The sequence below is a fragment of the Oncorhynchus mykiss genome, chromosome 16, assembly GCF_057628025.1.
Source record: "Oncorhynchus mykiss isolate SJ-2025 chromosome 16, ASM5762802v1, whole genome shotgun sequence".
NCBI lineage: Eukaryota > Metazoa > Chordata > Actinopteri > Salmoniformes > Salmonidae > Oncorhynchus > Oncorhynchus mykiss.
In genome coordinates, this window is record NC_143037.1 from 19,290,779 (window position 1) to 19,316,117 (window position 25,339).

Consider the following 25,339-nt stretch of genomic DNA (forward strand, 5'->3'; position numbering starts at 1 on the left):
AAATGTCCAAGATGTGTAAAAGTCTGTGTAAAAAGTATTAATTGGTAATGACGTTTCAGACAAGTGGACAGTCCAGTACTCACTGTTCGCCTGCCTGACAGCTAGCAGCGAGGGAGATGGTGGTTGCTTGTCATGTCAGGTATTGTGTGTAGAGCTCCTGTATGCTGCCTTTGTCTGTCTGGTCTTAACTGTCATTATAGTTGACTTTCCACTCTTCGAACGCTCCAAACGGCACGTTACATTATTCCAACTTGGAAAATAGTTTGAGGTGCAATAGTGTCCGTTTGTCAGATTGTTTTTGCTAGCTAGCTTTGTTAAGTTCAAGGGAAGCGAGGGCCACATTATGTTGACACGGCCAAATGTGCACAGCTTACCCCAGGAAATACCCACGCAACATTGTTTAGACAATATGCATGCGCAAAATATGAAATAGCCTCAATGAAGCTACTTTAAGCTAGGCGAAGCAACGACGCTTATGCTGACCCTGTCCGTTAACAGTGACTGGACTCAGGAACAGCCATGGCGTCAACGATTTGAATGTATTTGAATGGCTGGAAAGGAAGGCATGAATGCCCTGGCGCCTTCTGGTGCAGTTTTAGCACATTTGGGGATTTTTGTAGCATAAAAACCACCAGAATCATTGAGAAAAAACATTAGATATCCAAAAATAGTGACTTAAAAAATATATAATTGTATTTCTTATTTGGCTTTTCATAACTGCTTTCTTTATTAGTTTATCTCAGGGTAAGTACTTCCTATTCTGCCTACTACCCTGACTGCACATCACTGGTTGTCAATGAACACTGGGTTATCATGTAAACCTCAACGCTATGCGGGCCCTGTAAGCCTGATCTCAGACCTGCTATTGGTCCCCATGACGAACAGGTTCCCTGGGTTTATCTAGACAGGTGATCAATCACCTGCATACACAGTACATGCATGCTCGCACACACGGGCATGCACAAACACTCACTCATTCACGCATGCACACACACACACACACACACACACACACACACACACACACACACACACACACACACACACACACACACACACACACAGGCACAGGCACAGGCACAGGCATTAGCACACACACGCATGCAATCATGCGTACACACACACCCACTCACACTTCCAGGCTCTTCGGGCAGGGTGCCAGTCCAGCTGGGCCGATGGCTATCGTCTATTTCCACCAGCCCTGTGTCATACCTTATCACGCCACTGTTTAGACTGGAGAGAGATGGATGCACCCTGACAGGAACTATGCTCCTTTGTAGACCTGTCTCATTGGCACTGTGTGGAGTCTGGACTTGTCTTTTAAGTATTTTGCAGCTTTCAGACGAACAGGAGAGATGACCCAGCAATTCAAACTATTTTTTTTGGTTGTAGTAGGATCTTCTTCCACAGAACGATGTCTTCTCCCGGGTATTCAAAGACCGTAAGACGTTTGATTTGAAGCTGAGGAGGGAGAGAATCGGCAGTGAAGGAGATTATATGGCCCCATTCCAACATGTTGTAGGGGTGCGACTGGAAGTGTGTTGGCTTAGGTGTCTGGAAGACAGAGGATTGTTTACCAAAACAAGACACCCTCCGCCTTGCTTGTAGTGTCACTTTCTCCTTTGTCTGGCTATGCAGTTCTCTTTCCCCTCTACCTCTCCCTTCTCATTTTCCCCCATCCCTTCCTCTCTTCTCCCCCCGCCCTCTCTCTCTCCTCTCTCTTTCTCTCCCCTACCCCTCTCTCCTTTCTCCCTCCTCTGTTCTAAGATGACACCTTGTCTTATGCAAGTCTGGCATAGAATGGTCATTTGTGACTCAGCAACTCTTCGTGGAAAAGGTTATCGCATTATTGCAACCATTTTGATAAGAATATGATTCATTCAGACACTCCTCTTTCCAACTTCTTTTTTCTCTAAAGGGTTCAATCTGCATCGTGGAGGTTCGGCTTTGCAGCGTGATCGACATGTAAAGGCAGCGTTCCCGCTTTAAGCAGAGACTGTATCACAGTAATCCCTGCACACGTCGGCTCAATCTGAAATGACCTTACCGTTTCCATCGCGGAATCTGTAGCGCTTCAGCAACACAGATTGAATAGAGCCCTACATTTCAAGAATGCAGAGGCGACGCACCTTGTCATCTACAGCAAATGTTTGGTTAAGGAAGGCCAGAGGGGCACATTTCAACATGTCCTTTGAGTTGGAATGCAGCTCCAACCACCCTGTTCCTGATCCAGAGAGAGAGTTGAGACTGTATATTAAAAGGTGATGAGCAGAGTGGGAAATATGGGTGGCCATATTGTTTCAATTTGAATAAGCGAGAGAATATTATTGAGTGAAGGTCAAGAATAGACAACATTGCCATTGTTTTTGAGCTCAACTGCTTACAGGATACAGTGGGTGTTTTATATTGAGAGACTTTGAGGGTTGTGTGTAATCTATCATCGATAAGGATAGCTACAATAATGTCACAACATGCTCATAAGGAGACAATTTTTGTACTTGATTTTTTACAAACTATGTTTTCTGGTTGTCACATTTCTTTAATGTTGCCTATTCCTGTCACGGCTGTTAAAGGAAGAGGACCAAGGTGCAACGTCATGAGCCTACATTTCTCTTTTTATTTGGGAAAAAAAAGACACCGAACAAAACAATAACCACTGCAAAACCAGGCTATGTGCCCTAAACATAGTCAACTTCCCACCAAGACAGGTGGAAGAAAGGGCTACCTAAGTATGGTTCTCAATCAAAGACAACGATAGAGAGCTGTCCCTGATTGAGAACCCTACCCGGCCCAACTCACACCCTGACCAAACCAAAATAGAGACATAAACAGGATCTCTAAGGTCAGGGCGTGACAATTCCTTAAAGATGGAAGGGGAAACCAGGCCATCGGTCGCCCAGTGGTTATGAAACAGAGGAGACGAGAGGAGCATCCATCATCGTAGTAAAAAAGGATCGTAATACAAACTCTGCTGTTTTATCGCATGTGCAATGATGTCCGAGGGGGGGGGGGTTCGTTGTTTGAGGTAAGTGTCTTGTTGTAATTTCGCTAAAAAAGGACGTGGCTGTTTCCCCGCTATGGATTCCAGCTTTAATCTGCAAAGCAACTTTAATTAAATGAAACCCGATTAGTAACTCTATTTACATGTTCTCTATGTTGTCTAAAGGGGACTTTCAAAAACATGACTACATCAGCGGAGGCTGCTGAGGGGAGGACGGCTCATAATAATGGCTGGAACTGAGCGATTGGAATGAAACCACATAGAAACCATGTGTTTGATACCATTTCCCCTATCCGCTCCAGCAGTTACCACGAGCCTGTCCTTCCCAAGTAAGGTGCCACCAACCTCTTGTGGTCTACATGTGAGAATTGTTATGGGTGTGAAGTCTGTCTAGCAGCAGGGTTGAATTGCCAAAATAAACAAAAGGTGACCCACGTGCTGCAGTGCTGGAGATGAGGGCTAGTGAGGACATTCCGTTTTGTGGGGACGGGTCTGTGAATGAGGTCAAACTGATACACTTTTGTTCGGTAGTGTGCTATTCCAGCAGTTCACTGGCCCTAGCTTCCCATTGCCCAGATTAGCGGTTAGTGAACTCTGTGCCCCAATTCCTCACAGCTTTGGACAACAATAATGAATCCAGTGTTTTGTGTATTGTTTTGTTTACTTTCTCACAATGAGCAAAGGTCTATAACTCTATTGTCTCCCGGGTATTGTCGAGGTCGGCTTATCCATGTAAATGGTGTTGAGTTTTCCCACAGGAATAGCAAGCCCCATATTTGACATTTATAAAGGACTTAGTGTCACGTTCTGACCATAGTTCTTTTGGTGTTTTCCTTGTTTTAGTGTTGGTCAGGACGTGAGCTGGGTGGGCATACTATGTTGTATGTCTAGTTTGTCTATTTCTATGTTTGGCCTGATATGGTTCTCAATCAGAGGCAGGTGTTAGTCATTGTCTCTGATTGGGAACCATATTTAGGTAGCCTGTTTTGTGTTGTGATTTGTGGGTGGTCGTTTCCTGTCTTTGTGTTTTCTGCACCAGATAGGGCTGCTTCGGTTTTGCCACGTTTATTGTGTTGTAGTTTGTTCATGTTAAGTGTCTCTTATTAAAGAACCATGAACTTCAACCACGCTGCGTTTTGGTCCTCCTCTCATTCCCAGAAAGAAAGCCGTTACACTTAGACTTTATCCATAAGTCCTTGTATTCACCCTTGGTGTGACTTTTCAATTGAATATCTCCTTGGGGGGCCTTGTCTCAAGATTTAGCAGCCAGACATATATTCAAACAAGCTACTGCACATTCCAGTGTGTGGACACACACACAAAGGCCCACACAGGTGTCTGACTCTACATACATACATACACACACACACACACACACATATATATATATATATATATATATACACACACACAACCCTGTTGCTGCATAATGGGCCTCTCCTCTCCTTTCTTTAAACCTAGTGCTGGGTCCTACTACAGCATATCTGTCTGGTCCTGCGACTGTCTGTGGAATCTCAGATACAGCCTGGCTACAGAGTGACCCCCAGAGCCAAAGTCTCTCTGCCTCCCTAAAGAGCCTACTGTGTGTGGGAACACTTCTCGTAAGTCCCAGTAAGAGGCACAGGGTCGTGCACAGTGTGCAGACCTGGGTCACATTGGCCCTGGTTGTCATCACCCAGGCAAGATAATTCATTAATGGCTGATAATGCACATCGAGAGAAAGGAGGGATAATTGGCTCCCGTCGCTGTTTCAGATGAGGCAGTGATTGCTGTTGTAGCTGAAGTATGTCAGAGCCATGTTCTTGGGAGAGGGGATGCCAGTAATTTCTCTAACGGTTGGGCGCAGGATACCCTTGCACCAGTAGTCTGTCTTTATATCTCTTTCGAGTCCATGTTTATTGTATAGTCTTATGTGGGCTGAATTACCTTGGTCCATTTAGTAGTGGGAGACTTCTGTACATTGTCACTGTGTGACATGAGACAGGAGGTTTCTCCTCCTCAGGTCACATGACCAGGAAAACCCCCTTGGCATATGACATAGTATAGTTCTGTTATGTGTAGACTGCTGTTAGTGTTCACCTTTCTAATGGGGTCCTATATGGCTCAGTTGGTAAAGCATGGTGCTTGTAATGCCTGGGTTCAATTCCCAGGGCCACCCACAGGTAAAATGTGTGCACACATGACTGTAAGTTACTTTGGATAAAAGCATCTGGGAAATGGCATATGTTATTTTTGATAAACAGTAAGGGTGCCTGATGTTGGCGTTTGGGAAGGTCGGCTAGCCATCCTGTGTCGTGTTAAGTGAATAAACACTGAGGCCTTTGTAGGACTGGTGGTGCCAGGCTCACGGTCCACAATCTCCACTTTATACACACAAACCACCCCTTAATGTTTTCACCAGTATGACTCACAAGGTGAACTGTATGTTATCTGAGTCATTTTTATCACGTCTGGACATCTTTGAAATATTCACCTGGACTATCTCATCCTCCCTTCAAATGCCTATACCTCAAATGAAATCCTGCCACTCCCCTCAGAAGCTTAAGACATTTACTTTGAAACTCTCTTTGTATTTCTCAACATAGAGCACTCTCCTTGAATGTAGACTGTGTTTCTTCTTTGGGCGGCTCCTATCTCTCCACTCTGCAATGGATTTACTTTTACTTCTCAGTGAGGTATGAACCCTGATATTTACATGGGTGTGAGACTTGATATTTACATGGGGTGTGAGACTTGAGTTTTAACTCAAGGCACCAAAAACACTCAGCCCACTTCCTGTTGACGTCAGCGAGTTGTGCCAATAACACGACCCAATGTTACAGTCACACGGTGAACACTTTGTGAAGGTTGATTTTGGAAAATGAACCATTTCAAGTCAAATGGAGCAATGGAGTAGGATATTTTGACCATTGAGCTGGGACTGTTCACAACAGACCATAGTCCCACTCAGTGCTTTATTTCTTCATTGACAACATTGATTCATTTTTAGCATCTTAGCTAATCGCTAACCATATTTCATGCAAATGTATCTCATGCTTACATACTTACTTCATTTATACAAATTAGGTTGGATAAATCGTGTGCTGACTGTGAATGCTGCGGCTAGCCACAGGGTCAGTTCCCTTGTAGATAACGCTGGCTGCTTCACAGCTTTTTTACCCTGGTGCTAATGTTGTGGCTGTCCGGGTGAGTGAAGAAAAAGACAGGGTTGGCTCCCTAAGCCGCTGTCTGTTGCGTCCAGACTTGTACCATGGTTCATGCTTTGGCTCCCCCACACTCTGATCTCCTCCCTCTGAGAAATTTTAAAGGTCATGTGGTTGCTCTCTCCCAGCCCAGAGGCTTTGTGGGTGGTTGTGGGGAAGACATGGTCGGGGTGGGCTAGAGAAGGCTGACCAAATCATTAAGTGAAGTCAAACAATTCTAGCTACGTGTCCCAAGTTGTTGTACAATATGAACAATAACAGTTTTGCTGTATTAAATAGTTTCTGAATCAAATAGTTCCAACTTCCTAGAGTGATAGTTCCTAATCGTGAATATCCATGAATTATAGTTCCTGTCATGAATGCCTATGTTCCCTATGTTGATATACAGTAGGCTATATTATAAACCTGACAGACTTTATGGCTCTGTTATGTCTGTCTGTCTGTCTGTCTGTCTGTCTGTCTGTCTGTCTGTCTGTCTGTCTGTCTGTCTGTCTGTCTGTCTGTCTGTCTGTCTGTCTGTCTGTCTGTACTCAGTCTCCTGTCAGGAGCACCCAAGGAGAAAGCCCTGGCTCTGAGGAACGTCAATGAGACGGGCGCCATCTACTCCTGTCCTGTCACCACAGAGCTTAACGACTGTGAAAGGATGGACTTGGTCAGCTCCAGTAAGTACTGGCACTCTCACTGTCATTGAAGTGTCCTCTCTATATAAAAGGGTTCTCCTGGTTGAATGGGTGACATGGGGCTTGGTTGGGAGGTTCTTTAGGTGGCTAGATAAGGATGTGTTTGTTAGAACCACTGAATTATGCTTTGTATGTTATGTGTTACTGTGGAGACTGGGTTCACTCACCTGAGTGGGGATTCACCCTTGAGTGGAATTCTCTATGTGGAATTTTCAAAATTGCAAAACAATCCATACAAACTTGCCAAAGCATTTACTGTCAGTTTCTGACACTGCTCTGTATCTAAAATAATACATTTAAAAAAAAACACTGTAGGATAGCCTGTATTTGATATCAAGGTCTAGCTATCTCATACTTATTCCAGACCAAGCAGAATGCCTCCTGCTCCCAAAGGTAGACTATCAAATTAGACAAATTCCCCTGCTTCCCAAACCCTTACCTCTGCCCTGATAGGCTAAGCCCAACCAGCAAGTATTAGCCTCTGTCATCTCTGAAAGACATGCTCCAAGTAGGAACATATTGAATTAGTCTTAATTAAAGGTTACGGTAGACTGACTCACCGAGGAGGCAATTATAGCCTCAGAGGCTGAAAGTAAGAATGATAATGCACTTTTTGATGTTAGTCAGTCTCTGTACATTTTTGGGGTTTCCACTTGTTCAGGCTTGATCCACATTGGATGAGACTGCTGCTGTTTTTGTTGCTAGGTGTCTTACTTTCATGATGAACATCCTGTTGTTATATTTTGGGGTTTATTCAGTTGGAACCTTAAGTTTCAAATAACAGTCAGACATTGTCGTATGTATATGTCTGCTCTGTTGCTACTTTTCATGTAAGTGTAAAAAAAAAAGTACATCTGGAAGCTTTATAATCTTTTAATTACATTGAATACACGATTCATTCTTTGTTCATTGAGTCAACCAGTAACTTATTATTGATCACTCCTGATGTGACTATACGGTCATGATAATTAACAGTCGCAGAAGACAACAGTTCACAGCGTTATGTTTCTATTTAAGATAAAGCATTCCCTTTAAAGCAATGAGTGTGATGTGTGTCTCCCACAGCGGACTCGTCTGAGATGGTGGAGGGGATGTGGCTGGGAGTGACTGTGGCCAGCCAGAGAGACCTGCCAGGGGGTCGAGTGCTGGTGAGAGTGGGACAACACCCTCTGGTTCTCTTTCCTCACTGAAAGGGGACCGTCTCCTATCTTGAGATACTAGATGCTTATAACAAAACATTTCGCACAGATCTGTCTTTGACAGTGACATCAGTTCATGATTTATGCCAAAATTTGAGTTATGGACATCAAGTTTGTTCCTGATAAGGCTAGCCATGTGAGGGTAAGATAAGGTCAATTTAAGACCATAGATAAAGCATAGGCTTAGACACTAGATACGATACAATATACGATGCGATATACTTTATTGTTCGTTGTGAAACCTACATACAAATACACAATACACTATATACATGCAGTATGAAAAACACTGGTAACTTAGTACATACTGTAGGTCACATATTCAGAGTCTCTGGCCTGCTGTTTGACCATGTATTTGGTTTGCATATGTTCTGTGTCCCAGTGTTCAGCTGCATTGACAGTTCAGGATTCACTACAGTGATATGACCACAATGCAACAGTATGGGAAGAAAATGTTGTTGTTTGGTCAATAAAGACATAATATTAAATACAAAAAACGATGTTCTAATTGACATATAAAGACAGGAAATTCAAATGAGCAGCCCTACCTACATTTGACATAGGCACTAAGGTTTTACAGCAAACTCATCTTAGTACAGCTGCTACTGTAAAAAATGTCAAATTTACTCAATTATACCACTACTAGAACAAAAAGTTACTCCTGCGTTATAATGTCTAATTCGTGTCCAGGCTTGTGGGCATCGCTACGTGAAGGTGGTGTGGGGGGGCGCGGAGGAGCAGCTGCGGATGGTGGGGAAGTGCTACGTCAGGGGCAATGACCTGACCTTCGACCCCAACGACGAGTGGCAGGACCACAGCTACGAGGTGTGCAACCCCAACTTCGACATGGATCTGGAGGGCTTGTGCAACATGGGCATCTCGGGGGGCATGACCGACACGGACGTCTACATCGGCTCTGTGGGCAGCTACGTGTGGCAAGGTGGGCACCAAAAGGAGTTACAGCCCGGTCTCATAGACTAGACGTAACATAGTAAACAAGGTTTCTTCTGGACGCGTTTCTGGAAGGTCATGGCTTAAAAGTTCATGTGAAACTGTATCGTTTTCTTTTGTCTTTGTTACCTAGGCAACGTTCATGTAACGTGGAGAGACCCTGAGCCAGGAAACGCGTGGGACTCAAGTGTCAAAGACTTTGGGCAACTGAACAGACGATACAGCTACATGGGTATATCAGTGACCTGGCTAGTAGAGCCAATTCTGGATTAACAGGGTAGACTAGGAAGCTTACTGTAAGGGAGTGTCTCTTGCTCTTCCATTTCAAAACACTCTCAAACATAACCACTCCCCCATTCAGAAAGATAAACATCTTTTTGAACGTATGAATTGAAAGAGAACTAGAAAAAGGAACTACCGATGCTATCTAGATGGCGGCGCTCCGTTTAGCATAGTGGCAACTGTATCACAGGAAGTTACCTTTGGCCTTTGTGCAGAAGGGCGATGATTAGCCCTACCTGCCATAAATGGTACTGTAACATTGTTTTAATGTTGTTTTAACACCACAGGTTACTCTGTCAATGAGGACAAGAAGCTGCTGAGTCAAGACGACTTCACGGTAGTGACGGGGTCTCCCAGAGATGAATCCAAGGGCTCAGTGATGCTGGCTAAGAAGGGCAACATAGCGTTGGTGACCATGTTCATCATCCCAGGAGAACAAGTGGGCTCGTACTTTGGGAACAGCCTAGCTGTCACCGACCTCAACAATGACAAGTATGTCATCACTGTCCATAGGAAATCCCCAGCTTTAGTGCATCTCTCAGTGTGCCATATGCCAAAAGCTTGATTATCTAGAACAAAACAATAGCAAACTCAGAGGCAAAAGAATAGCATATGCTAATCTTTTGAGAATAGTATTGAGAACTGTTTGTTATTCTTTTGATACTGGATTGATTGAGTTTGAATTGTATCACTCAATAAAATGCAAATTTACCGATAGCCCGTCATCTGTAGCGTTTACCTCTACTATTTGGAATACACACTCTACCTGACCAGTGATGCAGAGAATACAGTACTGTAGTGGTTGAATTGGAGAGGTTGTCCTCGTCGTTTCACCACCTCTGATACGGTATCTGACATGACATTATGGCTGAGGCATGTGTGCTCTCAATTTCTCATAATACATGAATAAAACCTTGAGCATTTGTGTTCATGGTCTGTCAGCATGTCCGAGAAAAAGATTATACTGAATAACACATTGTCAAGAAAATATTTTGGCTGTACAAAAGACAAGCCAAAAGATATAAAGCATGTCATAGGTTTTTTTGCCCTCTATAAAAGCCAATTAGAATGAAGAATAAGGTGGGTAAAATGGTTGGTAATCCATATAATGATTATGATCCTATATGCTACAATGATACAGAATGTGTACGGTTGTGTGTTAATATTTGTGTGTTTTCATTTGCACCATCCTAGCTGGAATGACCTGATCGTAGGTGCCCCATTCTACTTTGACCGTCAGAAGGAGGAGGGAGGAGCGGTGTACGTCTTCATGAATGAGAACGGCTCTTTCCAGAAGACACCTAGCATGGTACTGAAGGGTCCTACGGCATCTGGTTTTGGATTCGCCGTGGCAGCCATTGGCGACGTCAACCAAGATGGATTCCAAGGTAGGCCTACCATAACGGGTAACCTTTTGGGCATTGTTCAAATTCCTTAAAAGGGAATAATTCCTTCCTCCTTTACTTGAAGTAATCACTGATTTCACATGATTGGGCAGGTGAACGCAAGGGCTCCACCACGTGGCTTTCACCTGTCCGGTCAATTCTAATCAGTGATTTCTACAAAGAAGGGAGGAGGAAAGATGCACTGTATGGTTAACTTCCTATCAGAATCCATTGTGTGATTCTGATCCAAGCTCAGACTCTTATTGTTGGACGTGCGTGGTTAAATGTTACAGTCTCACCAATATGATAGAGGGAAAAAGCATTGGTGTAATCAGACAGGTTAAAATGGGTTTTCTGGGATCTTGGAATGTCCCTAACCTAACCCTAACCATAACCCATACCCAACCCTAACCTTAACCCTTACCTAAACCATTTTATATGTAACCTTCAATGGGGTTAGAGTTGGACATCAGAGTTGGACATCCAAAGGATTCCGGATAGCAAGGAATGTCACAAATGGCTCTCCAGGCCATTAAAAACATTTCTACTGTCATCCTGCTGTCACCTAGTGGCGAAATACAGCCAGCACAAGGGCTTACACTGGAACTATAGGCAGAGATCTGTAAATAATGATGAGATGATCATGTCTCCGCCCTAACAATGGGAGTCGTTTTCCAGAAGGCGGAAAGGCAGGCAACAAGCTTAGGTCCAAAATAATCCCATAGAAACACATTTTGGCGGGTGTAAAACCTCTCGCTTTGCCTCTTCCTCTCTGCTCTCGCTCTGCTCTCTGCCTATCAGAGATGGTATTCTACACACTACTTACTTAATGTATTACATGCATCAAATATGCAGATTATTAATTGTTGAAGCAAACTTAATTGGTCATTTTCAAAATGTATGGTCATGTATTTCCAATGCCTATTTGTCCTCTATAGACTTTGCAGTAGGAGCCCCATTCCATGAGACTGGGAATGTCTACATCTGGATGGGAAGCAAGAAGGGAATCTCTGAGGAGCCTAGTCAGGTACACACTGGCATACTTAGCATCAGGCAGAAGAGGCCTCACATCATCATGGGGCCTCGTGAGCTGGGCAATAAAAAAAAGTACCTGTATATAATTGTATATATAATAAATAATTCGCGTTTTTAAACTATTTTTTGGGATACCTGCAGGGGTCCTAAAATTCAAAATCAAATAGCTAAATGATCCTTGGTATGACCATCTTGAAACAATTCCATATAGCTTAGTAGACACCTAGCCTCGGGCCCTTAGACTCTCTAAGAGGATACGATATGCATTTCTTTAGTAAAAACACAGGTGCTGCTGATAATACTGCCCTCATCGTAGAGGCGGAGGACATGTATGTGTAGACCATGTATCTGATGCGCTCCAGCCAAAATGAGTATGGCATCTTTTTGGCCAGACAGCATCAGATACATGGGCTACATATAGTAAGACAGAGGGGCGCTGTTTCGCTCGCTCCGATGCTTTCTCCAATGAGATAGTTTCAACCATTTGCGAATTGAAGGAAAGTTGGCGGGTGCGCAGTGCACTGTTCGGATTCTGGAATTATTTTGAATGAATGTGCGAAGGTAACCTACTTTTTGAAGTGATTTGTTTGACAATCAGATATAAACAGGTACATTAGACTGGTTTGATTCCTTTTATACATGAATAGTTCATAGTTCATTAATATTCCCCCAGTAATGCACAATACATGATCTGCTATGAAGCCAAAAGGACGGGGAGAACAGAGTTGAATGCAGGGAAATGGGGGAAAGATACTGTATCACAATCTATGTAGTTTGTAACGTGTTCGTGTTGCCCCCTATAGGTTATTGAGGGGAAGTCAGTGGGTAGTGGTGGGTTCCAGACCTTTGGCTATTCCATCAGTGGAGGTATGGACATGGATGAGAACAGTTACCCTGACCTCCTGGTTGGTTCTCTGGATGACCGCATCGCTCTGCTCAGGTAAGTTGGGGACAATAAATACAGTATGTATTGAATTGAATTGAATCAGCTAAAACTGCCATAACAAACTTGGATATATTCATCCAGGATCTGGTTTGTGTCTCACTTTATTTCACCTGTCTCTCCAGCACGTCTTCTCTTGATAATAATATCTTTATTGTTGTCCCTGTCTTCTTATTCTTCGAGTAACCTTTTGACATTGTTCATTTCCAGGGCTCGTCCAGTTATCCATCTCTCTAAGAACTTCACCGTGCTGCCAGAGATTGTGGACCCTAACCTTTGTCCCCGTGGAAACAAATCCTGGTGAGAAAGGTTCCTCTCAGATCACGCTGTATGAAGTAAATTCATGTCAACTGTTATTTGACTAATGTCTCTTCTATGTCTTCTACAGTGTGACTGTGACAGTGTGTTTCTCCTACACACTCAGCAATGGAAACAAAGATTTCAAGAAAAACATCAGTGAGTTTCATTCCCTTTCTAATACGGACTAATGCACTCGCCTTTATATGTATTTGAACAGCACAGGAGACTGGTGAGGAAATCATGGAAATCATGAGTTTGATGTAGTTAATACCATTCCACCTATTCTGCTCCAGCCATTACCACGAGCCCGTCCTCCCCAATTAAGTTGCCACCAACCTCCTGTGTTGGATAGTGAAGCTAACTTTTTACATTTGGCTCTATACCCCAGCATTTTGGATTTGAGATCGAACGTTTCATATGAGGTGACAGTACAGAATGTAACTTTTTATTTGAGGGTATTTTCATACTGTTTTACTGTTTAAAGATGAAAGCCCTGCCTCCCGGGTGGCGCAGTGGTCCAAGGCACTGCATCGCAGTGGTCCAAGGCACTGCATCGCAGTGCTCGCTGAGCCACCAGAGATTCTGAGTTTGAACCTAGGCTCTGTTGCAGCCGGGAGGTCCATGGGGCAGTGCACATTCAGCCCAGTGTCGTCCGGGTTGGGGAGGGTTTGCTTGGCAGGGATATCCTCGTGCACATTGTGCACTAGCAACTCCTGTGTCGGGTACAGTGCACGCTGACCATGTTGCCAGGTGTACGGTGTTTCTTCTGACACATTGGTGCGGCTGGCTCCCGGGTTGGATGTGCAGTGCGGCTTGGTTGGGTTGAGTTTCGGAGGACGCATGGCTCTTGACCTTCGCCTCTCCTGAGTCCGTACGGGAGTTGCAGCGATGAGAGAAGACTGTAACTACTACCAATTTTTTATTTTTTATTAAATCACTTTATGTTTCTAGTCTCCCCATGTGAATAAGTCATGAGTACTTGGACAAATTCACTTACAGTGGAATAAAGTAGCATTGGGTCCCATGACGTCATCACGCTTGTGACTCTACAAACTCTTTGGATGCATTTGTTGTTTGTTTTGGTTGGGTTTTGGTTGGGTTTTGGGTTTTAGTTATAATTTGCCCAATAGTAACTGAATGGTGAATGATGACTGGAGTAACTTTCTTTCTAAGTGGTGAGATAAGATGTTTCTGAACTATTAAAATTGAAACTGCGGCCTCCCGAGTGGTGCAGTGGTCTAAGGCACTGCGTCGCAGTTGCTAGCTGTGCCACTAGAGATCCCGGTTTGAGTCCAGGCTCTGTCGCAGCCGGCCGCGACTGGGAGACCAATGGGGCGGTACACAATTTGTCCGGGTTAGGGGAGGGTTTGGCCGACAGGGATGTCCTTGTCCAATTGTGCTCTAGCGACTCCTGTGGCAGGCCGGGCGCATGCATGCTGACATGGTCACCAGGTGTTTCCTCTGAGACATTGTTGTGGCTGGATTCTGGGTTAAGTGAGCAGTGTGGCTGGATTCTGGGTTAAGTGAGCAGTGTGGCTGGCTTCTGGGTTAAGTGAGCAGTGTGGCTGGCTTCTGGGTTAAGTGAGCAGTGTGGCTGGCTTCTGGGTTAAGTGAGCAGTGTGGCTGGCTTCTGGGTTAAGTGAGCAGTGTGGCTGGCTTCTGGGTTAAGTGAGCAGTGTGGCTGGCTTCTGGGTTAAGTGAGCAGTGTGGCTGGCTTCTGGGTTAAGTGAGCAGTGTGGCTGGCTTCTGGGTTAAGTGAGCAGTGTGGCTGGCTTCTGGGTTAAGTGAGCAGTGTGGCTTGGTTGGGTTGTGTTTCAGAGGCTGCATGGCTCTCAACCTTTTTCCCTCTGGAGTCCGTACGGGAGTTGCAGTGATGAGACAAAGACTGTAACTAAAAAAGAAAAAGGGTTAAACATGTGAAACTGGTAATGCCATGATTTAAAAAAAAAGTTCTTAATAAATAATGATTAGTCAGAGGCTTCAATAAAACATGACCAACAAAGGGGAGGTTAGCATTTTGGGGTACGATCTAACTTTCTCACATATCATTATTCACGATTCATTTAGGGTTATCCATAATCATGGTAGCATTCACATGAATGTAGAAATGTTCAGAACCTTCCACTAGTGTGGCGCTGTGGTCCTGTGGTAACACTCCTAGCTCCATGCAGATATGTGACTCCCAGCTGGAGGCCAGAGTTCAATCCCAGTGTGCTGCCTTCCAACTTCATCTCCCACTGTTTCTACTCTGTCTGTCAATAAAGCATAAGAAAAATATTCTGTTCTTACTTAAAATGGCACAAGACAGTATTCACCATTGTGTTCCTACTGTGCAAAAACAAGCTGCAAATGTATCCAACAGGTTTGTGCAGTCACAAGCATGATGTATTCATTGCATGCAAGCAATATGGGACCCAATAATAAGCTTTTGAATACATTATAAGTGAATTTAACCTAGCAGTTAAGAACGTTGGTTCAGTAACTGAAAGGTTGCTTGTTTGAATCCCCGAGCCGGGTAGGTGAAAAGTCTGTCGATGTGCCCTTGAGCAAGGCACTTAACCCTAGTTGCTCTGGATAAGAGTGTCTGCTAAAATATAAAAATGTACTTAGGACTTCTTTAAATGGGGAGGACTTGAAACCTGAAGTGCTTTCATTTCTAAACTGTAAAACAGATACACTTTATGTATGAAAATACCCTCAACTAAAAGCTGACATGCTATAATGTCCCCTAATATGAAACTGGAGTATAGAAAAAAAGCTTCACTGTCTAAATACATACAGTATGGAGGGGGGTGTACTGTATGTATGGCTGTACATCTAACTACTTTTGTTTTTCCTCCCTTTGCAGTGGTGAAGTACACAGTGGAAGCCGACATGCATCGCCGGAGCCCTCGAGTTCTCTTCCTTGTCAATAAGCTTGCCACCTACACAGGCCTCCTTACCATGCCATCTCCCAAGACCGAGTGTCAGGTGCTGGAGCTCAGACTAGAGGTAAATACTGCACGCACGCATGCACACACACACACACACACACACACACACACACATACTGTGCATTTGCAAGTATTCCGACCCCTTGACTTTTTACACATGTTGTTACGTTACAGTCTTGTTCTAAAATGTATTACATATTTTTTTCCCCCATCAATCTACACACAATACCCCATAATGACAAAGCGAAAAAAAGTTTTAAAGAATTTTAGCAGATTTACTTATTTACGTAATTATTCAGACCCTTTGCTATGAGACTCGAAATTGAACTCAGGTGCATCCTGTTTCCTTTGATCATCCTTGAGATGTTTCTACAACTTGATTGGAGTCCACCTGTGGTACATTCAATTGAATTGACATGATTTGGAAAGGCACACACCTGTCTATGTAAGGTCCCACAGTTAACCGTATCATGTCAGAGCAAAAACCAAGCCATGAGGTCGAAGGAATTGTCTGTAGAGCTACGAGACAGGATTGTGTCGAGGCACAGATCTGGGAAAGGGCACCAAAACGGAATCCTCTCCGAGTGCACTGTATATGACTGCTCACACAGGCACACACACACACATATGACCACACACACACTCATCTATATCATCATCTCCAGGATCCTGTGAGGGACAAACTGGAGCCGGTGGTTTTCTCCCTCAACGTGTCCCTGGATGAGCAGAAACCCAAAGTTAGAAAGGCCCTGCAGAACCTGGACTCCTACCCTGTACTGAGCCACAAACAGAAAGTGACTGAGAGGAAAGAGGTATGTTACGGACTTAGGAATAATTCCATCGAGTATGTATGTAGTGATGAGTACGTTTTGGAACTCTTTCTCCTCCTTTGCAGATCAACTTCCAGAAGGAGTGTGGCTCAGACAACAGGTGCACCAGTAACCTGCAGCTAACAGCAGCGTTTGCTAACGAGTTACTGAAGCCTTACCCCAGGTATGTGGAAAACACAGAGGAAGATATGTAAAACACCGGGTATCAGTCTGACTACGTTGAAAATTAAGTTTACTCTAATAACTGTAAGTTGGAATTGAATTAATCGAGACTTGATCAAGCCCCAATCATGTAGAATAGTTGGTGACAATTTCTTTGCATAGTCCACTCTACAGACTATCTACTAACCCTAACCTTAACCATTATCCTAACTCTAACCTAAACCCTACCCGTATTCTAAAACTTACCCGAAAACCCTAACCTAACTTCAGGAAGCAGTTGCTTATCAACAGATAGTTTGTTGATAGTATGACAATCCGTAGAGCATCTACAGATGGACTATCCAAATATAGTGTGACCCCGGTAGACCTAAAAAAAAAAATGGTGGGGACCACAGTGCTTCAGATTCAACACAGTCTCTCTCTGGTGCAGTATTTTGTATAAGGCCCCTAATAATTTAAGGGACCGAGTAGCGCAGGTGTCACTGCAGACCCGGGTTCGATCCCGGGCTGTATCACAACGGCCGTGATCGGGAGCCCCCATAGGGCGGCACACAATTGTCCCAGTATCGGCCCGGGGTAGGCCGTCATTGTAAATAAGAATTTGTTCTTAACTGACTTGCCTAGTAAAATAAAGGCTAAATAAATCATGCATGAACTGTGATGCTTGCTCTCTGTTTGTACGCAGTCAGGGGAAACGCCAATTGCTGCAGTACAGCAGTAATGTGAAAAAGGTGGTGCTACTTGTGGAGATAACTAACGTGCCAGGCCCTGGGAAGGTAGCTGAGGACGCCCACCAGGCCATGCTCAACATCTCCACCCCCTCCACGCTCCGTTACTCTGGCGTGCGCTCACATGTAAGTCCACCGGAGGGTGACAGAGGGTTAGGGGGAATTCTGGCTGTTGACTTGAATTGCTCCTTTAACTGCAGTACGTCCTGTACATGCAGATAGTAGTACCATACCTATATTATGTGCAGGATACTGGTGTAGAATGCCGTGCTGGAGAGACTGTTATGTGTGAGCTGGGGAATCCACTGAGGAGCAATGAGAAGGTAAGGCCACGGTGTTGTTATTCCACGTATAATTTATACATGCATTAATTTGAACCTATTGGAATATTGATTGGCAGTAGTTCAAATATTATGACCATCCCGGGGTTTTGCAGGTCTCTCTGCAGCTCATCTTTGAAACAACAGGGATCAACCTCCAAACCAGGGAGATTGAGTCTCAGTTGCTGTTGTCCACGTAAGTAACAGGAGGCATTTGTCGTCGCTCTATATCGTGAACTCATTATCAGATCGGCAACAGTCAGTCTTTATGTCCAAGGTTGAAATATGAATAGGGTTAAGTGGGTAAGCTCGCTGAATAAACACTTGTGTCGGTGTTGTTTCCCCAGGTTGAGTGAGCAGAATGACCTGTACCCGGTGTCTGTGGTTCTGTTGATTGAGACCTCCATCCAGACCTCCTTCTCCATGTAAGTGGAACTTTAAACACATGTTTGATGTTGTCCTGATGCCATGCTGTGTGGCTGGATTCATTCAAAATGGATAAGGAGGTATAACACTGTAGCCAACTAACTTCTGTTGACCCCCTCCCTTATCCTTCTTCTTCTCTCTTCTTCTTCCCCTTCTCTCCCTCTCTAAACAGAGAGAATCCCCTGGTCCAGACCTACTTCAGCGGGGAGGTGATGGGAGAATCAGCTATGAACACGACCAGTGACGTGGGCAGTCTTGTGGAATACACCTTCAAGGTGAGACACCAACACTTAGCTAACGTCAGCCATGTTGTGGGCTAGTGAGTCATGTTTCCCTTACATTCTGACCTGTACTTGTAGGCGTAACAGTATTGTGAGGTAATATGTGGATGGAAAGACTTTGCCAATTCTTTATGTAGAACAGACATGCTTTGCTGTCACAGAATGAGGAATCCTGTCAGCTTTGTATACATTGTATTTCTATATCGATATCTGTCCTGTTGCCCTGTGTCTGTCCTGTGGTGACTTTGATACCACCCTTCTACCACCAGGTGTCAGTGGAGGGAGAGCCTCTGGGGGCGCTGGGGATCCTGGCCGTAGAGTTTGAGTGGCCCTTCGAGGTGACCAGTGGGAAGTGGCTTCTCTACCTGACTGAGATCGTCACCAAGGGGACAACTGAGACCCACTGTGTCCCTCCAGGGGACATCGTCAATCTTCTCAACCTCACAGTGAGTTACCAGAGTCTTTCTGAGGCTCTATACAGGCCACCAAATTATATTGTATCTCTATGGCCAACTGGGACCAGTGTGTTATAAAAATATGATTAACGTAGGACTCCTCAATCTCTGTTTACACCCACAGTTAATCAGAAATATTTGCAATAGAGAGTACTGTTTGGAACAAAACACCCAAGTCTAAAAGAGGCTAAATATTCATTATGGCCTAGATTCAATCAGTTCAACCGTTAACCAGTGATAGCCGACACCCGCATAGCTGATATTTTGGCGGTGACGGAGGTGTAACTATGTTGGAGCTGTCAAATCGGTGAGCAGCTGCTCCCCAGCTAACAACAAAGGTTTCTACAACTTTAGAGAACGTTCCCATAATAGTCTCATTAGGTCATGAACTAACGTTTTCATGAGAACCTTTCCATGATGTGCATGGAATGTCTCCAAGAGACCATTGCCTTAATGTCACATGGAAGTTACCCAGAATGTGGTTACCATGTTCACAGAACATAAGTTATTCATGTTATAGACAAGTTTAATTGTGTGTCCAGTTTTCGGTGGGTTAGGAGAATATTCAATCAACGTCCCACCAAACATACACAGAACATGGTTGCCATGTTCCCAGAATACAAGATAGTAATGTTCTAGACATGTTTCATGGGAGCGTTGCAAGAACATTCATGTTTCCCCCCAAAATGTCATTACACATCACATCTTGTTACTGTTGTTGAGCCAATCAGATCACAATTGCCTAGGGAGGAGGGGCTATGGTTTCTTCTGGTCAGGGCCTAACTATACTGGCCCAATAAGCACATTCCCTATAGATATTGTCACGCTGTATAATGATGGGAGACAGGCACAGGAATACGTAATAGTTTTTATTTATTTCTCTAACCCAAAATAAAGTACGTCATGAAAATGACGGGGACAAAGCCCAACAACAAACACGCGTGTGTGTGTGTATATAACACAAGGATGTAACAAAAACAAACATGTATTTATATAACACAGGGATGTAACCAAAACAAACATGTATTTATATAACACAGTGATGTAACAAAAACAAACATGTATTTATATAACACAGTGATGTAACAAAAACAAACATGTATTTATATAACACAGTGATGTAACAAAAACAAACATGTATTTATATAACACAGTGATGTAACAAAAACAAACATGTATTTATATAACACAGTGATGTAACAAAAACAAACATGTATTTATATAACACAGTGATGTAACAAAAACAAACATGTATTTATATAACACAGTGATGTAACAAAAACAAACATGTATTTATATAACACAGTGATGTAACAAAAACAAACATGTATTTATATAACACAGTGATGTAACAAAAACAAACATGTATTTATATAACACAGTGATGTAACAAAAACAAACATGTATTTATATAACACAGTGATGTAACAAAAACAAACATGTATTTATATAACACAGTGATGTAACAAAAACAAACATGTATTTATATAACACAGTGATGTAACAAAAACAAACATGTATTTATATAACACAGTGATGTAACAAAAACAAACATGTATTTATATAACACAGTGATGTAACAAAAACAAACATGTATTTATATAACACAGTGATGTAACAAAAACAAACATGTATTTATATAACACAGGGATGTAACCAAAACAAACATGTATTTATATAACACAGGGATGTAACCAAAACAAACATGTATTTATATAACACAGGGATGTAACAAAAACAAACATGTATTTATATAACACAGGGATGTAACAAAAACAAACATGTATTTATATAACACAGTGATGTAACAAAAACAAACATGTATTTATATAACACAGGGATGTAACCAAAACAAACATGTATTTATATAACACAGGGATGTAACCAAAACAAACATGTATTTATATAACACAGGGATGTAACAAAAACAAACATGTATTTATATAACACAGTGATGTAACAAAAACAAACATGTATTTATATAACACAGTGATGTAACAAAAACAAACATGTATTTATATAACACAGGGATGTAACCAAAACAAACATGTATTTATATAACACAGGGATGTAACCAAAACAAATATGTATTTATATAACACAGTGATGTAACAAAAACAAACATGTATTTATATAACACAGGGATGTAACAAAAACAAACATGTATTTATATAACACAGGGATGTAACAAAAACAAGCATGTATTTATATAACACAGGGATGTAACAAAAACAAACATGTATTTATATAACACAGGGATGTAACCAAAACAAACATGTATTTATATAACACAGTGATGTAACAAAAACAAACATGTATTTATATAACACAGTGATGTAACAAAAACAAACATGTATTTATATAACACAGGGATGTAACCAAAACAAACATGTATTTATATAACACAGGGATGTAACAAAAACAAACATGTATTTATATAACACAGTGATGTAACAAAAACAAACATGTATTTATATAACACAGTGATGTAACAAAAACAAACATGTATTTATATAACACAGGGATGTAACCAAAACAAACATGTATTTATATAACACAGGGATGTAACCAAAACAAACATGTATTTATATAACACAGGGATGTAACAAAAACAAACATGTATTTATATAACACAGTGATGTAACAAAAACAAACATGTATTTATATAACACAGTGATGTAACAAAAACAAACATGTATTTATATAACACAGGGATGTAACCAAAACAAACATGTATTTATATAACACAGGGATGTAACCAAAACAAACATGTATTTATATAACACAGTGATGTAACAAAAACAAACATGTATTTATATAACACAGGGATGTAACAAAAACAAACATGTATTTATATAACACAGGGATGTAACAAAAACAAGCATGTATTTATATAACACAGTGATGTAACAAAAACAAACATGTATTTATATAACACAGGGATGTAACCAAAACAAACATGTATTTATATAACACAGTGATGTAACAAAAACAAACATGTATTTATATAACACAGGGATGTAACAAAAACAAACATGTATTTATATAACACAGGGATGTAACAAAAACACAAGAGTGAGGTGTAAACCTCAAAATAATACAGGGGACGAGACCCATAAAAACAAGTGCACAATAACCGATACAACAGAGCAGCTAGCACTGCAATGCAGTGCCTTAGACCACTGCCTTAGACCACTGCCTTAGACCACTGCACCACTTGGGAGGTCACAGAGTTTGCATTTGACTTAAACGTTGTTCTCTTTCACCTTGATTAACTCAAAATAATGGGAGCATTTCAACAAGGAAAAGGCTAAGCGGGGTAAGAACACAGCTGCCATCTTTCTTTGATTTTCAGCTTTACGGTAGCCTATTGGAAACGTGTTAGCCTACAACATGAATTCTGTTAGTATGAGACAAAGCTTTAAAAATATATATAACACGCCGGTAGAGATATGTTTACTTGAAAAGATAACTGTAATAACAATACAGTATTTGAAGACATGAACTCGTTATATCACTCCTACAAATAAAAGTAATACAACTGTAAGTAATATGTTACCCCAAACATTGGTCTCAAGCGATTCTGTTGCAATTTGTCCATTTTTTTTCCACATTAAAACTTGGAGATGGAACTCTGTGTTGTGTATTGTTTTTGCTACAACTGGCAGACATGCTACTGTACTGTAAATATACACATTTCTGACGACATGGCAACCATGTTCTAGGTATGTTTCTATCAGAAGCAACACTACCGCCTGAGCCACCTTACAGCAACCAATTAGGGGTGTTGCAGATCGAAATCCAGTGATGGGAGTCTTTATCAGAGACGTATGTTGTTCTACACAGTATATATGTTGTGTGGATTTAACAAATACGGTCTAGAGTTCTACCAGTTCCCATCTTTCAATGAGAAACTCTTTTAAATTAGATCAGATATCTGTGTTGTAACTGTTGCCAAATGAATACGTGAACATCTATTGCTCAGGAAGTTAGAGTTGTCTGACACCACTAGCGGGTCTAGAATCCAGGCCACCATCAATGACGAACAACCAAGTCACTGTCCCAATAAGGGATATCTCTAGAGCATGTGCTTATATGGCCAGGATAGTTAGGGCCTGTCCAGAAGAAACCCAAAACCCACCTCCGTAAGCAAAAGGGCGAATGCACTTTGACGTAAATCTCAGCTCTGTTAAAAGTACACTGAAGAAAAAAGTTTATTGATCACAGGCGTTAAAACAGGTTAATATGCCTCACCAACATTAGACAACGAAGCAGAAAATGCTGAAATTGTTGAAGTAAGTCAATCAAATCAACGATAAGAGAACAGTCAAATGAATTGATTACTGAAACACATGGTGGCGTAACAGGAAGACGTGAACCAAGAGGTTGTGAGTACAAATCCCAGGTGAGGACATGTTGAATAATAATTACTGTGTGTGTGTGTGTGTGTGTGTGTGTGTGTGTGTGTGTGTGTCCCTAACCTTGCCAACAGACAAAAATAACTGTGATTGGCTCTGTTTTAACAGTAGCAAGGTGTGATGTTTAATGACTTTTTTTTGAGGGTGAGTATATGTCTTTGGGACCACGTCCTGACAACTTGAAGCAAATAAATGCTCTTGCAACGTTCCCATGCAACGTGTCTAGAACATTGGTCTTGTGTACTCTGAGAACTTTGTAATCACGTTCTAGATAAGTTCTGTGTGACATTAAGGGAATGTTCTCCTAACTTTAACACACACACACAAAAAACCATGGTAAAAAAGGTTCACAGAAGGTCTGACATAAATGGGATGTTCCCCCTAACTAACAGAACTGGACACTCAAACATCAAGAGAACATTACGGGTAACGTAACAAACATGTTCTCACTCCCTAAAATTGTTAGCTGGGTCTTGATCATTGTCACGAAGCCACACCCGTCCCACTTGCGTTAAAAGTTCAGAACAAGAAAGTGTAGGCTATAAGGAAATAATGAGGTTAAAGTTGTCATAAACAAAATGATGAGCGTTTCTATCATCCTAATGGAGGTGTAGATTACATCTCACATTCCGGTGTTCCTACTTCTAAACAAGGCTGCGTCGGGTTCGACTCCGAAGCAGCCAATGTCTGCTTTCGGTATAATGCCAGGAGACGCTTTTGGATTTGACCTCCGACACCACCAAAACAATCGCTAAGCAGATGTCGGGCAAAGCAGATCTGATTGAATCCAGCCCATCCGCACCGCGGACGTTCAGCTTTACACCATGATTGACATTTAAAGGCAATGTTCCCGCTTTAGCGGAGACTGCATTCACGGTAAACGCTGCGTATGTCTGCTCAATCGGAAATGACCTATACATTTCTGTCTTGGAATCTGTAACGCTTCAGCAATACAGATTGAATAGAGCCCTATGTCTGCACAAAGATAGACTGAAAATGTCAATGATATTTTGAGAAGTTAGCAGGAGTTGTCTTTATTTCCATTCCAGTAATTACTGTTGTAATGTGCCTCTTTGTCTGTCGCCTCCCCCTCTTCTACCTTTTCTCTCTTTCTCCTCCTCTCCTCCTCTCCTGTCTGTCTCTCTCTGCCCAGTTGTCCAAGAACAGGAGCAAACGTCCCAAGCGAGCGGTGGAGGGCGAACACCCTCGCATCATCGAGCCACAGGCTGTCCTTACCGTGCTGACTCCTCGTAAAGAGACCTACCTACTGGTGAGGACAGGCCATTAGACAATTTAATTATGTCCATGATCTACCAATTCTGATGCTGTGATCATAAAAGCTCATCCAGACACTTACTGTAATTTAAGGGCTCTAGAAGCACCATTGATGAGCCTAGTGTCTAGTGTCCGGTCCTAATTCTGGGCATGTTTTTGTTGTGAAGGATTGTTCAAAGTGGACAGCCCGCTGTGTGACGTTCACCTGTCCCTTGATCAACATGTCTACCTCTGCCAAGATCATTGTGAGGTCACGGGTGTGGAACAGCACTATGCTAGAGGTGAGAGGTCAGATGATACAGCAAGACTCTTTGACCAAAAGGGTCAAATTGCCAAATCCGAATAGGGTCATGACCATACCTTTTTGGGTTGTGTGTGTTTGGCAGGACTATAAAAATGCTTTGAGGATTAAGGTTAGAGGTCAGGCCACACTGAAACTTGTGACGGACAACCCCACCATCAAGATGGAAAATGAGACCAGAGAGGTTAGTGTCATAACGATGATGATGATGACGTAGACAAATGGTATTCT

At 42.4% G+C, this 25,339-nt stretch overlaps 1 protein-coding gene across 2 annotated transcripts in view; it reads left to right on the forward strand.

Moving 5' to 3' along the window:
* Positions 1–25,339, forward strand: part of itga3b (integrin subunit alpha 3b) — a 54,449-nt gene that overhangs the window by 23,441 nt on the left and 5,669 nt on the right. For both annotated transcript variants that reach the window (XR_016487162.1, XM_090202148.1), the window contains exons 2-23: positions 6,739–6,866; positions 7,950–8,032; positions 8,774–9,023; positions 9,168–9,266; positions 9,604–9,808; positions 10,511–10,704; positions 11,640–11,728; positions 12,540–12,676; positions 12,890–12,979; positions 13,068–13,135; positions 15,828–15,970; positions 16,578–16,724; positions 16,808–16,905; positions 17,590–17,758; positions 17,881–17,955; positions 18,069–18,148; positions 18,300–18,377; positions 18,551–18,653; positions 18,929–19,105; positions 24,686–24,802; positions 24,975–25,088; positions 25,194–25,292. Coding sequence is in view for 1 of the 2 variants with exons in the window: in XM_090202148.1 (XP_090058274.1) it covers positions 6,739–6,866; positions 7,950–8,032; positions 8,774–9,023; positions 9,168–9,266; positions 9,604–9,808; positions 10,511–10,704; positions 11,640–11,728; positions 12,540–12,676; positions 12,890–12,979; positions 13,068–13,135; positions 15,828–15,970; positions 16,578–16,724; positions 16,808–16,905; positions 17,590–17,758; positions 17,881–17,955; positions 18,069–18,148; positions 18,300–18,377; positions 18,551–18,653; positions 18,929–19,105; positions 24,686–24,802; positions 24,975–25,088; positions 25,194–25,292 (2,743 nt within the window). In the remaining variant the exon portion in view is untranslated. The remainder of the gene's footprint in view (positions 1–6,738; positions 6,867–7,949; positions 8,033–8,773; positions 9,024–9,167; positions 9,267–9,603; positions 9,809–10,510; positions 10,705–11,639; positions 11,729–12,539; positions 12,677–12,889; positions 12,980–13,067; positions 13,136–15,827; positions 15,971–16,577; positions 16,725–16,807; positions 16,906–17,589; positions 17,759–17,880; positions 17,956–18,068; positions 18,149–18,299; positions 18,378–18,550; positions 18,654–18,928; positions 19,106–24,685; positions 24,803–24,974; positions 25,089–25,193; positions 25,293–25,339) is intronic.